At 38.7% G+C, this 16,182-nt stretch overlaps 1 protein-coding gene across 24 annotated transcripts; it reads right to left on the bottom strand.

Moving 5' to 3' along the window:
• Positions 1-1,089: 1,089 nt before the first annotated feature.
• LOC131245335 (pentatricopeptide repeat-containing protein At3g58590) lies at positions 1,090-15,867 on the bottom strand. Of its 24 annotated transcripts, none has more exons than XR_009170833.1 (12): positions 11,611-12,721; positions 9,588-9,719; positions 9,240-9,488; positions 8,679-9,082; positions 7,513-7,832; positions 7,307-7,400; positions 6,759-6,821; positions 5,666-5,699; positions 2,901-5,567; positions 2,334-2,758; positions 1,713-2,241; positions 1,090-1,608 (listed from the first exon to the last, which is right to left on the bottom strand). XR_009170833.1 is itself a non-coding variant. In XM_058244711.1 (10 exons), the coding sequence occupies exon 1, from the start codon at positions 15,827-15,829 to the stop codon at positions 13,484-13,486; it is 2,346 nt and encodes a 781-aa protein (XP_058100694.1). In that variant the 5' UTR covers positions 15,830-15,867; the 3' UTR covers positions 1,100-1,608; positions 1,713-2,241; positions 2,334-2,758; positions 2,901-2,979; positions 5,666-5,699; positions 6,759-6,821; positions 7,307-7,400; positions 7,513-7,832; positions 8,679-9,082; positions 13,442-13,483. The 24 variants fall into 24 exon arrangements, 16 of the variants coding, with proteins under 16 accessions (XP_058100694.1, XP_058100692.1, XP_058100697.1 ...); XR_009170830.1 differs by having other exon boundaries at positions 1,094-1,608; positions 8,679-9,322; positions 9,398-9,488; positions 11,611-12,394; XR_009170834.1 differs by lacking the exon at positions 9,240-9,488 and having other exon boundaries at positions 11,611-12,720.
• Between the last annotated feature and the right edge of the window lie 315 nt (positions 15,868-16,182).

Below are 16,182 nucleotides of genomic sequence, written 5' to 3'. Positions count from 1 at the left end.
AGCCAAAGAGTAAATCTTTCCATTCAAAAAGTTAAAAAAAAAACAAAAGAAAAGAAAAGAAAAGGTGACCCACATGTATCCTAGTTTTTTTTTTTTTTTTTTTACACCAGTCTAAGCAGCTAACATACCTTGGTTAATGTCAATGATCTCCTTGTTGCCAATGATTGCCATTGTTTCCAAGGGACTGGTTTCTTCTGTCAATCTTTGGTGAACTGCGTAGCTGCCATTGAGGTTCACTCTACTTGCCTTCAAACAGGCTGTAAGAGATTCTCCACCTTGTAGAGTGTTAACTGGCTTACAGCAGGTGAGAAATTGCGGGTATGCCTCCACCTTGTAGACAACTCAGAATTTGGAGTTCTTGTTGAGCTTCCTTGGGAGTTCCCCTTATACCCATTAGTTGATGAAATGGATCTCTTATCAGGAGAAGACCAGTCCAAGTCTACAGCACAAAAATCCGCCGAACTCTCAGCATTATTATTTGATAATTCCAGTTCATTGATTTTTCCTACAACAAATCAAAGGTAAAATGAGAATTTGTTGATGCCAATTCAGATCCAGCAAAATTCAGATAAAACCAAACAATAATTTAATCAAAACCAATTGCGAAATATTATGCATTCGTCTGGCTGCAAGCAAGATCCAATCGAACTTGCTCCTGCTTAAATGGAAACAACTAAAACAAGCTCAAATCGTTTGACCCAGACAAGGTTCAGTTTCATAGTCTGCTGGACTACCAAAGAAAGATGTTTAAGTGGAACAAATGGACCAACTTATTTTCAATTAGAACCAGCATCACCATCATCAAGGTTTACTACTCATGGAGGTCCGCTACTCTGCTTAGGGTGAATCAGAATCCAAGTGGCCAATTCAAAAAACCAGCATCACCATGAAGGCCCATTACAGATTGGCGATTGCCTGATGATTGGTCATGATTCATTTTTGGGCCACGTCATCTTAAGAGCAGATCCCATCTATGAAAATGAAAAGTATTGCTTGCTAATAATAGATACAACATTTCCAAATAACTTTATGCGCAACATAAATTAGGAACACAAATAGAAAGTTACAAAATAATAATAATAATAACAAGGAAAGCAATATCTGCTAATACAATACTTTGATTGGAAACAAAAGCTGAAATAATGAAAAAGTGCCCTGGCTAACCAAACAATGCACTAATCTCATCCTATCTCTTCATGGTTAGGCACCCATTGGAAAATCCAAACAAGCCTTTTGTACTATTTTCAAAATGAGGGCAGTCATCAACTGTATTGCCCACATTGTACGCAATTTAGTCTTGCAATGACCCACCAGGATTTGTTCTCATTGGATTGAAAGCTTAAATTTCAACATAAATCAAGATGTTAGAAGTTAAGAACTAATATCACTTATGAAAACATATAGCTTGAAGAAATGCATAATTCCTCCTGTTGTTCTTCCATTCTAGTCACATGTGAAGCATCTTCCTCTTCCTCCAGTTGTCCTTCCATTTTAGTCATATTTGAAGCATCTTCCACTTCGGACTCTTCTGCTTCCTTCAGCTGTCCGTCCATTTCAATCATATTAAAATTTCATTGGTCTAAAATATTTCTGCAAAATGATAATAGCCTGGCAACAGATGTAACTGTATCAGCAACTTGATGAAGACCTAAATCATGTTGTTTAATATACTTCATCAACAGAAGAATGAAAATAAAAAATCAGCAACTTACCTCAGTAATCAAGTAAAGGTTTTCTGCTTGCAACACATCCTCAAAATTTGTAGACATCTATCCTATGAATTAGATATACCCTTTCATGGTGAGCCATGGGCTTAAAAATGAGGCCAATTCACAACTTAGGTGAGCTACAACATGAGCAATGGATAAGAGTGGATGCACATCCATTGAAACCTTCTTTTTTTTGTGCAGCGGACCCAACGAGATGTGGTTTATACATCTAGGCCATTCATTGTGACTTAGATAAGGGGTCACTTGGATAAGGGGTCACAAAAGATTTTAGGCTATTTCAAAACTTAGGTGGGCTCCAACAAATGCTTTTAAATGTTTTAGGCATGATTTCTCATAATTTCATATGGAGAATCCAGAAAAACCAACAACAAGAAGAAAACTTAATGTCTATGGAGAATCCAAAAAAAAAAAAAAAACAAATTTACTAAAAGGTATGACAGGAACTCTTAGAACTTGCGGAGAATCCAATGAACGTACTGTCTATGGCCTTCTGAGGAGTCGGTGTTTCTTCCTGTCAAAAGAAAACAATCACAGTATAATAATCGTCTTTCAGAAATTAGAACCCATATTCAAAAACCAGGAAATAGCAAACGAGAAAAATACCCAATAGAAATTCCATGTTCATTTGATCAGTTCCATGCAATTTCACACACCCAATTCATCCAAAAAATCAGAAACATGACTTGTATGAACAACAGAAGCTCCTTCCATTCAATCAGTTCCATGGAATTCCATGAGTTCACCAAATACAATAACAGAATAACTAACCACAATGATTTGAAGCAACCTAGTGAATCTTCCTAGTGAATGAAGAGAAAAAGAAAGAATGAAAAGGGGAAAAAAAGAAAAAAGAAAAAAAGAATACATTCTCAAAGACATAATTCAATTGGTACAAAACTGGAATAATGTGAGATGTGCAGAAAAAGTTGGCTTCAATTTGAACAGTCTGAACTTTCCGCTCAAGTTCTGATATATAATGGGCCTTCCGCTCTTTCGAGAGAGCAACAAACTGACGATTTGCAAGAATCCTGCATTGAGTAACATCCAAAACAGCTCAAAGGCGAATTTCAAAATCATCAAACAATCTAAACTAAATTCAAGATAGGTTTATCAAATAGTCAAAGAGAACATAAATAGCACAACAAAGTATTCTTGGCAGCAAATCCTCACCTCTTCCTCACCTCCATATTGCTCCTCTAATGCCCTCTTCATATCTTCTTTTGTTACCCATTCATCATCAAACTTAAACCTAAGAACAGAATATTCTCATCTGTTAAATAAGTCATTTAAGTCATTCTGAGGCATACATTAACCCACATACAATAAATATAAAAGTTTTTATAACTTTGAAATAAATGTCCCTGCAAAAGCCACTTGCACAGCCACTCACCACATGGGCATGCCTGAGCATGTGCACATGGCAGCAGCAACATTACACGCACAGGCACCAAAATGGCACATGCACAAAGAAGCAGAAATGCAAAACAGAAAATCATCTTCAATAGTGTCACAGCAAAAAGGGAAATTTTGCCAGAAAAAGACGAGTTCCAAATGTTTACCAACTGAAGTGCCCTGAATTGTCGGATAAGTAGATGGGGAAAAAAAAAGCACTTAACCATCATGCACATCAGAAAATGTCAGGGAACTTCCACATTCAGATAGGTGTAGTATCGGTCATATTTTTTTTAAGCAAAAAAAAATATTTTAAAAATATCAGAAAATAGGGGGAAAAAATGAGATATTCACGAATCTATCATTTTTTTTTGTGTGTCTTTTGAACATGTATTCAACGGTGTATCGGACCATTCTTTGATGAGAATGTTGCTTGTCGATTTGACTTGTTGAAAGTCAACTAAATGGGCCCTAATTGAATGCAAATTAAACATGATTTGGTGAATAATGGCCCATTACATTGGAAATACATAAAAAGATGATGAAAAAATAAAAAAGAAAGTTAAGGTTTACCCTTCTTTCCGATTTTTCCCATAATGGTCCACTTCACTTCGATTCTTTACATCCCATTCAAATCATTTGTTTTGATCTTAAAGACACTTGTTGGATCCAGGGGATCCAAACTGTGCATATGATGGGACTTGTCATAAATGGAGAATGTCCCAAAAAAATAAAAAAATAAATCTTAAGACTGGACTATTTTCAAACCTTTGATCGTTTAACTCTTTTTCTGCCCTAGCCTGCATGGCCCTGTAAGGCTAAGGCTAACATCAGGGCCTTTCAAGTCCGATTAGGGCCAAGGCTGGGTTAGGGCAGCGCTCAACCTATTGCCACCCCTAATTTGATAGATATTTTGTAAACAACAAATAGCAATGACTTAATGTAGCATTACCATGTTTTGGATGGTGAACCGAGAAGACAAATAACTCTAATAATATTCAACAGATAATGGTGGACATATATAATTCACTATAGGCATGCTTCATCTAAAGACATAATGCATCTCATAGGCAGCATATGCATAAATATAGTAAAATTTCACCCTCAGGCAGAATGTGTAAATTCCTTCAAAGTACACTTTCTTTTTCTTTGAAAGATGGCAAAATATATTGAAGCAAAATGGAGAAAGTGCTACCAAAGATACAAAGAGGGGCCAATAACAACTAACGAACAACCCTGGCGTTACTAATCCTGTACCAATTTTCTTCCTTTGACAATTGAGCCTAAATCAAAGCTTATTTAGAAATCTGCCCAGACAAAAGTACCAGAAAATTAAGCACAGTAACTTGCCTCACAGACCCACCTACCAACAATAAAACAGAATAGTTGTTTGTTTGGACAAGCAAAATGGAGAAAGTTCTACAAAAGATACAATGAGGGGCCAATAACAACTAATGAACGACCCTCGCGTTACTCATCATGTACAATTTTCTTCTTTTGATAATTGAGCCTAAATCAAAGCTTATTTAGAAATCTGCCAAGAAAAAGTACCAGAAAATTAAGCACAGTAACTTGCCTCACAGACCAACCTACCAACCAAAAAACAGGATAGTCGTTTGATTGGACAAAATATCAGCAACCAATTAAGCTAAGAAATTAATTACCCAAGTTATTGGAACAGAAAAATGCTAGTGAATGGTCAAACAAATCAGGATATAACTGAAATGATTTGAAAAAAAGGATGGACAGCATGGATGAAACACATACATCATGATGGATCCACATATAAATGAATTGATTAAGTACTTGTAAGTAAAAAAGTTACTTATAACTAATCATAAACAAAACCTACTTATCTGAAATAAGTTACTTATCTACTGCTGTAAATAGAAAAAGTAACTTATTTGATGATATCCAAACAGGCCCTTAATCATAAATTCATACTCGTCAAATAAAAAAATAAAATTAGTAGAATAGATTTGAAGTGTGTAAAAGAAGTTGTATTCATTAAGTATATGCAGATACAACTATCTGCATATCCCGTCATTTATCGAAATTCCTTTCAAGGCAACATAGGTCGTGCTGCTATATGATTCAAAACCATCCAAGATTTTCAAACTTAGTTTCTAGAATCCAAACATATACAGCAAACTATCACACTATACACATACATGATCAACCATTATCATGGTAATGAAACACTCTCAAACTGCAATTAAACGAAGAAAGCATGAGAAAATAAATACATAGCGAAGAAGGGAAAGATAAAAGGGACCCCTTTTTTCTTTTATATATAGGGACCCTGCCGGCAGCCGTTAAAACTGGCCACCGGCAAAGGGTTGGCCCATCGGTCGGCTAAGGGCCGATTTCTTGTAGTGATGATCTCCTTGTTGCAAAATTCAGAAATGTTAGCTCTCTGTCTTGAGAGTTCTTTCACACTTCGATCTTTGCTAATAAAAATCAGAATATTATTATTTAATCAACATAAACAAAACCCAATAAACCATTCCATATTAGTATAAACATATGAGGTTTTTCCATACCATAGCAATTGCCATCATTTCAAATGCTTGAATCCTGAAACACAGCCACCAACAGAACAAGAAAAGAAAAATGAGTTAAAAAGGGAAAAAAAAACCATAATCTAGCATTTTATTTTGAGTATTCCCTGATAGATGCAACATCCATAATCTAGCACAGACATGTTGGAAATTCTGCATTAATTAGGCATGTCAAGTTAGGTAGCATATTAGGAATAACAACATGAAACCAAGCATCCATCAAGTGACCAAAACTCTGATAGAAAACATGATGTAGAGCGGGTCGCGGACAGTTTCATGGCCAAGATGGATCAGAAAAGGCCCGGTCGACGACAGAAGTGATCCGGACCATCGGACCTTAGATCGGGCGTATCTCGCAATCCGGAATGAGTTAGCTGACGTAAAATATATGATTTTGGGGTAGAACGAGCTACTTTAGCCAACCAACCCAGCTACGCCGGGTTGCGCCGCCCGGAATTGCGAGAAACCCCTTGATTGACGGTCGTTTCCCTGTTTTAATTTCGTTTTTACTATAAATAGTAAGTTTTAGTTTGATTATAACTCTTCATCCGTTGGGCTTTAGGAGTTGCGCCCAACGTGAAAAGAGCTTAGAATAATTAGGGGAACGGTTTGGTGAAGCCAAATAGGACACTTACTATTTTTGGCCGAAAACCTTGCGCACTAGTAGACATCACGACCGTCTATAAATAGTAAGTTTACTATTTATAGTAAGTCACGGATTCTAGGAGTTTTAGTTGTAGTTTGATTATGATTTCTTTCCCATTGCTTGATACCCTTATTTAAAGGGTTGTGAACTCGATTTTAGTCATTCATCAATCAATTTCGAATTTATTAGAATTTATTTCTATTTTCTGCTTTCTTTCCTCGTGGATTCGAGAAGTCTCTGTGAGGAGTCCAGAGAAGTTCCGTGGATTCGGAATAGTTATCCTCTTGAGGAAGACGGTGCTCGACCTCACGTCCTCCCCTGCGTCAAAACATTATACATCAGATAGATCCATGTTCATGCATCTATTTTTGTCAATTAGAATATCTTGCAGAAGAAAGAAACCCATGAGTGTTAGAGGTGGATGTTTACACGATCAGGCACCATACTACTGGTTGCTTCACCCCCAAATTTCTGTTCCCTGTCAAAGTCTTCCTGCGAAAAAGAAACCAAATACCTTCTTTGATGAGAATTTAGTTACCCCATAGCATCACTTATACAAAAAAAAAAAAAAAAAAAAAAGCTACCGCATGCACAAATTAGTTCCACATTGCCGCAAAGACCAACAAATGAATTGCAGAAAAAAGTGAACAAAAATGAAGAACTAGGTATATAAGAATGCAAAATCATCATTGCAGAACATTAAAACAGTAGAAAGATAAAAGGGTGAACTTCTCCACAACTTCCCTTGCACCCAAATACCAAAGCAATATACATGAATATAGAGTTCCACTGGTTTAAATGTTAACATATTAAGAAAATAATCAAATGTTAACAAGAGTGTCTAACAAAGAAAAAATTATTGTGCAAATTAGTAAATGGAAGTGCACAAGAAGAGTGTCTAACACACCATTTTGACAACCTTAAAATCAGCAATTCAAAAGATTTGAGTTTCTCGAATAAAAATTCAAGAGATATACCTGGTTTGTTATAACCCAATTAACAAAGGGTAAGCGTAGCTCATGACACAACTCCAGCATGTTCCCTCCAGAAGTCAAAAGTTTGACAGCCTTCCTTCTCAATGAAAATGAAAACAATTAGCTAATTCCAACAAGCAACAGACGTTGGCTAAATGAAATCGATTTTATGATAACCTCAAAATATGCAGTACAAGAAATAAACTCACTTGATCAATGAGGAGCTTCCAGTTTGATGAGCCTCAGCAATGACCGGTGTTTACTTACCTGGAATGGACCAGACTGTCGAATTGGTTGGGATCAGAACTCATCACTGAAACAGGACGGGTTTTGGCTGGGACTGATAGGTATGCCACATCAATTCAATAGCTTTTAACATGATTACCATTAAAAAGAGTAGACTAACAGATGCACACAAAATAAAGCCAACAGGACCCAGGGCATTGGACCTGAAGATATTGATGATAAATGGCAAGTGGGGCTGAATTCAAAAGAAGTGGTAGAAGCTCAGGTTGGGTCCATTGGGTACCTTTTGGACAAAATCCAAATCAAACAAGAGGTAAAGCAATCAAAAGCAGAACATCCATATTGGAGATTGCAATACCTGAAAATGAAGCATGGACTAAGAACTTATATAGAAATTGAGAAAAATGATTTGACTTGGCATCCTTGCATAGAATGGCATATTAGGAAGACGAAAATACAATGCACCAAGCCATCTATTGTTCAAACTACCAATCAAAACATCCATCAAACCATTCTATGTAATAACTGTACAATACTAATAGAAGAAAGAAACATATATATGCAAGATATTGCATAAGCATTTTTGTGGTTTTAGTTTTACCAGCACCACTTTCACCACTAACCAGAATGGAGTTGCTTTTTCCCTCATTAATCATTGCCCTGTTTCCAATGAATCATATTTGTCGACATCTGATAGCTAAGTGAACAAGAGTGCAAGTCTAACAAAAACACTGACAGATGAAATTTAACAAATCACACATGAAGAAGAATAAAAGCATCATCAAAAAGATATATGAGAAGACAACATGTATAGCAACTTTTTGTCACCAAGCAAATTTGTTTCAGTGTGTTGATGGTGAGTATCAAGTTGTGTTGTAGAAGAGACAACATATCATTTATTCCTCAGCCCACTGGATTGATTTAGCATTCTTTCATTGACCTGCTTTAGGTGACATGGATGAAACTGGATGGTCTCTAAGATATGTTGACAATCTGATCTAGCTGGCCTTTTAAACTAAGGGCTTCTATCTCCAAGAGGAACCCGTAAGCCTTCCTAAAAAACATCAATATGGATTTAATAAAGAAAATGGAAGAATTGAAGAAACTGATAAATAAGTAGCTTTAATACCCTGTACAATGGAAGATGACATCTGCAAAAACTGATGATCCATCATGAAATAGCACTGTTCTGTCTTAATGAACGGACTTTATCTGCAATAAGGAGCTCAAATTAGTGCCGTGCCTTTGTTCCTTTATGTCCACTCAGATTTCATATTTTCAACATAACATTTCCAATGAAAAAGATTTTTGTGAGACACCTTAATGCAAGGAATTATGTAGTGGGAACTACAGGATGTAGTGAGAGTAAAGGGGTCAACATACCATCAGATGCTGCCAAATATTATCATGGCCCTCCAACTTCGCAACTTCAACATCTATGGATCTTGATGTTAGATGGACTTCTTTAGCTAATTTTGAAATATCTCTACAGATATCCAGGCCACTAGGACCTTTTCCAATCAGAACTACAATCTGGCCAACAAAACATGCAGTGAATACTTAAGAATAACTGAGTATGGACCACGGGATTAAATGGTATGTAATTGCATTAGATGGAATTAATTCCATCATCTGAGTATCAGAAAAGTCATAGCATATATGCTCTAATATATCCTTGTCGGCAACAAACCCTAATGCTCGAAACACAATAATTATTGGGATTTCTGTCCGAATATAAGGAAGAGTAGCCCAAATATACTGCCCTGAAGAGCCCTGCAGACCACAAGGAATGCCAAACTTTAGCACTAGCATGGTAAGGCACAAGACAGAATCAGTCACAATATCCACCTTGGTCATATGGACATTCCCCGAGTTCTGTTAGATCTTTTTCTAAATTCTGGTACAACGTACAAAAACTAGACCACAGCATTATAGGAACCTGAAACATAATACCAGTATAATAAAGGAAACAATAAGCATATAGTCAACCAAGATTCATGCTCTGGGTTGAATCCTTAGTTCATAGCTCAAATTTTACCTTCCCAATGAAAACTTTGGTGAACTCCTGTGTCTCTGTGACTTCTTCACAGTCATGCACTTTCTTTATGACACGTTTTGTGACATCCACATACAATGGTGCAGAGTAAGTCAGGTTCCTCAGCCTTGCAGCCTTTGGGAACAAAGTTGCAGTTTCGTCGAAGAGACAAATTGCAATAATTCAAAACAGTAAAAGCTGTACTAGTCCTCCATTTATAACGAGTGAAGATGCACAAAATGTAATTTAAAAATATTTCAGGCCCAATTTGGAACATATGGAATCATGGTTTGGGTCATGTCTTCTCATGAATGAAAGTTTTGCAGCATCCAAATAATCTCCACCAATCTGATGATCAGCTGAAACTAACTGATGTTTGGAAGACTATATGGTTATTTCAAATGCAAGTTTTGCTGCATTTAAGTAGTTGTGACTTGGACACATAGTGGTAGATGAAAGAAGGTGGGGAATATTGCAAAACTACACACACACACACACACACACACACACACACACACACACAGATTTGTATATATATATATATATATATATATATATATATATATATACCCTGCGTATCATTCATCACACTCTGCCAGAGTATTAAAGCAAACTGAGAGAGAGAGAGAGAGAGAGAGAGAGAGAGATCCAAACTTCTTCTGATTTCATTTCTTTCAACATATAACATGCAAAATTGCGTGACAAAAATGCCACCCAAAAATACAAACTGTTTAAAAAAAGCCCAATTAAATCAATCAATTGTGCCATTAAACCATGCAATGACATTGTCTGGTTTTTCAGCCAATGGAAATTTCGCTCATTGAAAAAAGTAATTTGCAATCGTACCCTTATTTGCTAATAAGACTATTGATGGTTGACTTTTTCCATGGTCCCTGCTTTCATTGCCAGCATGAAAGCTTAGCTTGTGCCTAATGACATTATCTGTTTAAAAGAGATTATTGTGGATGGATGTGTCTGCTCATTCCTTCATGGTAAGTATGAAAGATGGTTTGTGCATTACCATCAGCACCGTTGCTCTTAATTTATCCTGCCTATACGAATTGAAAAAGAAAAGCGGATTGTGTGCTGATTTGCACATTTATTCATAATGTAATTCTAAAGTTGATCAGGTGGTACACTTCAATTAGATCTGATCCCCCAAACTGGTCTGTTTTGAACCAAATTGTGGTTAAGTTCTTTCCGCCATTTGTAAGAAATGCCTTCCATAAAATCAATAGGGTCAAGTATCTGACTATCCCCTCATTTCCTCCTTTCAAAGATACCATTTGGAAGCAAAAAGGTGAAATCCAAATTTGACAGCACTTGCCATTTAAATTTTTATGATGACCACAATCAAATCATGCACGGGGTAGTGTTCCAAGCAGCACAGTGAACTTCTTAGAAGGGATCCAAATTTGTTTTATAAAGTGGCAGTGGCAAAATTCAGTCCCTTATCATTTAAAACACACGACCATCCTGAGGTGCTCAATAAAATCCTACCCATGCAAACACCGCTCTTGGAACTGCCACAGCCTTCCTTGACTGACTCCAAAATTTGAGGCAAAGAGACAGACTAAGAGGGAGCTTTTCGATGCACTTCGCCGGGAACTCGAGTAAGTTGTGGCAGCAGTACTTGTACAATCATGTCCTAATATCCACAGCATCCATTTGGTGAGCCCCATCACAAATAGGCCATGCCCCGAAAATCTCCTCCATTACAATCAGATGGCCGAAAATCTCATCCATTACAACAGGCCATCTGGTGGATTTTTCTTTTACCAGCTGGCCAATTGCAGACCACTAATCAGATGGGGGAGAAGTTTGTCAATCCCAATCCCAAATGAAAAACCCCAATTCCAATCCCAATCCCAAAAGAAATACCCTAATTCCAATCCAAATCCCAATCACAAACGAAAAACCAAATTCCAATCCCAAAAGGAAAAACCCTAATTCCAATCCCAAATCGAAAACACTAATTCCAATCCCCACTACAAGCATATAAAGAAGATGAAGAAAAAAAAATTACCTTCCAGGGTAGAAACCCTATTCGTTAGATGCTGAGGTATGGTCGGATCTCCATCACGATGCAGCTGATGCGCCGCTGGGTTGCGGTAGAATGCCATTGGCCGATGTAAGAGGGAGAGAGATCGATCAAAGAGAGAAGGGGAGAGTCGATCAAGAGAAAGAGGGTTTGGGGGTTTTCGGATTAGGTGATGACCCCAACACCACCCAGCTAGCTGGTGGAAAAGGGGAGTTCAGACGCGAGAGGGAGAGTGAGCGGATAGGGAGAGGGAGAGGCAGAGAGAGAGAGAGAGAGCGAGCAGAGAGGGAGGGCTTGAGGGAGAGCGGGCAGGGAGAGAGGGAGAGAGAGGGAGAGCTTGAAGGAGAGTGGGCGGAGAGAGAGCTTAGGGCGAGCTTTGCAAATGAAGTTTTAGGGCGTCCCGTGTTTTCAATTTATAGGGCCCCTTTACTGGCGGTCGGTAAATCTGGCCGCCGGCAAAGGGTAACCCCAACCGACGGCTAAGCCTATATTTCTTGTAGTGTATATTTCTCATTTAACCCATTTCTATGACCTAGATTTGGTTGCTTTCCCATCTTGCTATTAAGCAAGCCGAATATGTACACATAGTCTTGAGAATGCATACCAAAGTAGTGTCACCTCAGTGCGACCTTACCGCATAGGGTAACAAGAACACTAAAGTCACTTACTGGACTAGCATATCACACAACAACTAGACTAAAGTCACTTGTAAGTATTGCTTTTGTGGTACGTGTGGCTCAATTCACACATCGTGAACGATTAAGCGTTCTTCGTTTACATGATCATCACATGGGGTCAATCCGATCAAACATTGATCCATTCATACACAATGTGACTGGATATAAAGCTGATTGTGCTAATCTGCATGAAATCTCATAGTAATCATCTCATGAATCAGGGCGGTGGTACATCTCATATGTACATGAATTTCAATATCCATTACTCCTGTTATGCATACATGCATAGTGGTCTACATCATGAAAGAAGTGGACCAAGCCTTTAGTCTGCAAATGTTAGCCACATCTCATTGTGACGGCCAATCTGAATTTGAGTATCTATGTGTATGTCAACACATTCATACATATGAACACAAACATTGGAAAATCTTAACATAATATAAAATCATGCCATTTTCAAAGGCTATGCTAGGCCATGGTGACAGTTCACCATTTGCATACATGTAGAATATTTGTATCGATATCTAGACCCATCAAAACATGGGGCCTATTTTAAAGGGAGCACAATCAGAAAATCAACCCAGATGATTGAACAACAGTAAGCAGTTGGTAGTTATCAGACTGCTAAAACTATTTATGTTCATCTGGCCAAATTCAATGGGAGAAATATGGTTGTGTTAGTGTGATTTTCAGGCTATGCTCCATCCACAATGGGGCCTACAATTTGGATGGTCTGCGATCCACATCGCCATACATGCATGTTCAACATGCAATAGGTGAGTCGTCGCCATATTTAAATGGCGATGAACAATCACTGAAGTCTAACCGCATTTCTAAATTGGGGACTCTGTTTTTGTGTATGCCAAACAAACCTGCTCAAATTCACGTATGTGATATCTTAGAAAAAAAAATCACCCAACATACAAATGAGCATCCAAATTGTCTTAAAATGTAAAACAATCTCTATAATTGACGGCCACATCATGTACATAACAGCAAGGGGATGATCCTGACCATCCGATCCGAGATCCATGAAAGCACGACCCAAAGCAATATATGGAACTGCTGGTATGAAACAGGTCACCCAACAGAGATGGATGGAAACATACAGTAAATGTAGAATGCATTTGTTGACACACCTTTTATAAAATTCTGCAGCAGAATTTCCTCTCCTCGATCTTCTAACTTCCGATTTTGTTGTTTCTCCTGCAACCTTCAAGGAAAGTTCGCCATAAGAGAGCATTCGGCCTGAAAGGCATGCTGCTGATCACTTGTTCTGCTTCCTTCACACGCCCATTTCTACACAACAAATCAACCAAGCAGACATAGTGATCCATCTCCGGTTCAACCCCATAAGAGTCCTTCATTCTCTCAAACAATCCAATCCCCTCTTCTACTAGGCCACCATGCCTACAAGACGAAAGAACTGCAATTAAAGCAATCCTATCTGGTTTGATACCCTGACATTCCATTTCTTTAAACTTTTCAAGTGCTTCGTGGGCGTTCCCATGGAGCCCAAGGCCTGAAATCAGAACTGTCCATGAGATCAGATTTTTGTCCACGATCTCATCAAAGACATTGACGGAGCTCTCCAAGCTACCACACTTAGCATACATGTCAACCAGCATATTGCAAACGAGCACATCGCAGCACCTGGAATCAGCTTTGACGATCAGCCCATGAATTGCACTACCCAAAGCCAGGTTACAGAGCTTTGAACAGATGCTCAATAGGCTAACGAATGTGCACTTATCAGGAAGGATTTGAGTGGTCTGCATGTGTTTGAACAGTTCAAACGCCTCTCTGCAGTCACCGTTGCGGGCACAAGCTTCAATTAAAGTGTTCCAAGATACAATATCGGGTTCTTGCAATTGAGAAAGCAGATTTTTTGCCTCTTGATATTGGCCAGTTTTATTATAAATGCCGGCAACTACATTAGAGGGGATGACAGATTGTGATTGAGTTAAAGCTTCAGCAAAGGCTAAGGCATCCGAACTGAGACCATTACTAGCATACGAGGCAATGGCTGAGGTTGACACATACTCATTCAGTTCATAACCCATTCTTATTATCAGAGAATGAAGCTGCTGCAATTCCAGAGGTGAACAAGATTTAAGCACTGCAGAAAAGGAAGATTCATTGGGTCGAAACCCCAAATGCAGCATTTCTTGCAGCACAGAAACTGGACTGCGGGAATCCTTGATTAAGCAACCCGAAATCAAAGCATTCCATGAAACAATGTTCCTGTCTGGCATTTGATCAAACAACTTGTGTGCATATTCTAAATTGTTGCATTTTACGTAGAAATTTACTAATGAACTGCCCACAAAAACATCTGATATGAAGTTATTCTTAATGGTTTTAGCATGGATAAATTTACCAACACCCAAGTTCTTTAAGCTGGCACAAGAGCTAGCAACGCTCGCAAACGTGGTCGAGTTTGGGAATATACCATCCACACACATGGCCAATAACAATTCTAAAGCTTTATCCGGTCTTTCACTCTTGGTGAATGCTGTAACCATGGTATTCCAAGAAACCACATCCCGAATAGGTATCTCATTGAACATTTTCTCAGCAATGCATACGCCAAAGAATCTAGCATACATATCAATGAGAGCATTAGCAAGCGCTGTGAAATAATAGGTGCCAGTTTTAATCACTAATCCATGTATTTGCTCTCCACTTTCAAAGCTGACCATCCACCCACACACAGAAAGAATACCCAGAAAAGAAAATTCCGAGGGACGGAACTCTGTTCTAAGGAGCTCACGGAACAAAATCATCGAATCTTCGACGAATCCATGCTGGGAAAATACCGTAATAATGGCATTCCATGTTACTATGTTTTTTCGAGGCATTTCTTCAAACACCTTGAGCGCATCATCCAATCTCTCATTCCTCGCATAGAATCCCAACAACGCAGTCCCAGAGAAAGCATCCACAAAAAATAATCCAGCCTTCAGAATCAACGGCTGCAGCTGAAATCCGAGACAAGGAACGGAAAGTGATGATGAGGACGACAAGATGCTGCCGATGGTGAATTGGGTCGGTCTCAATCCCGACGCCATCATTTGCGAGAAGAGCTTCAAAGCTTCCACCACATCGCCCCGACGGTTATAAGCAGCGATCATGGAGTTATACGAAACCGCATTCCGTTCGGGAATTCCGTCGAACAGTTGTCGTGCGGTCGATAGTTCGCCGACAGCAGCATATGCAACGAGCAGGTTGTTGCTGACGAAGGTGGACGGAAAGTAGCCCGTGGTAATGGTAAGGGCATGGACCGATCTTGTAGCGTCGGATGATGGCGTTTTCGAGCATGCTTCGAGTAAGAGAGGGAGCAGACGCTGTTGGGGGCATTGAAGGAATAATGGAGTTTGTGGATGGTAGTAATGTAAATGCACGTGGAGAAGGAGGGCATAATGGGAATATGTTGGAGAAAGGTGATTGGAGAAGGAGAGAGGATGGAAGAGATGGAAGAGAGAGAGAATCCTGTGGGGATATTTACAAGGCAATGCTGAAATCATTCACGGAACCCTCAGTCTCACATGAGTATTTCGTAGTTCGGCAGGACTCGGATTCGGTAGTGTTGGTTCTGAAAAAAAAGCTATGTGGGCCCCACCATGTTGTGTATGTTTTATCGATGCCGTTCATCCATTTTAACAGCTCATTTTGAGGGAAACGGATTGGCTACGCCCCCTGCCACCAGCCATTGGCTGGTGGTCGGTGCTCTGTGGGCCCCACTATGATGTATGTGTTTCATCCATGCCATCCATCTATTGTTATAGATCATTTTATGGTATTAAAGAAAAAATAAGGTATATCTCGATCTCAAGTGAACCACATTACAGGAAACAGTGTTGAATGAACGTTGACCATT

Source organism: Magnolia sinica, chromosome 5 (genome assembly GCF_029962835.1).
Source record: "Magnolia sinica isolate HGM2019 chromosome 5, MsV1, whole genome shotgun sequence".
NCBI classification, from domain to species: Eukaryota; Viridiplantae; Streptophyta; class Magnoliopsida; order Magnoliales; family Magnoliaceae; genus Magnolia; species Magnolia sinica.
Note: the sequence above shows the minus strand (reverse complement) of the source record. Positions and strands in the feature narration are given on the sequence as shown.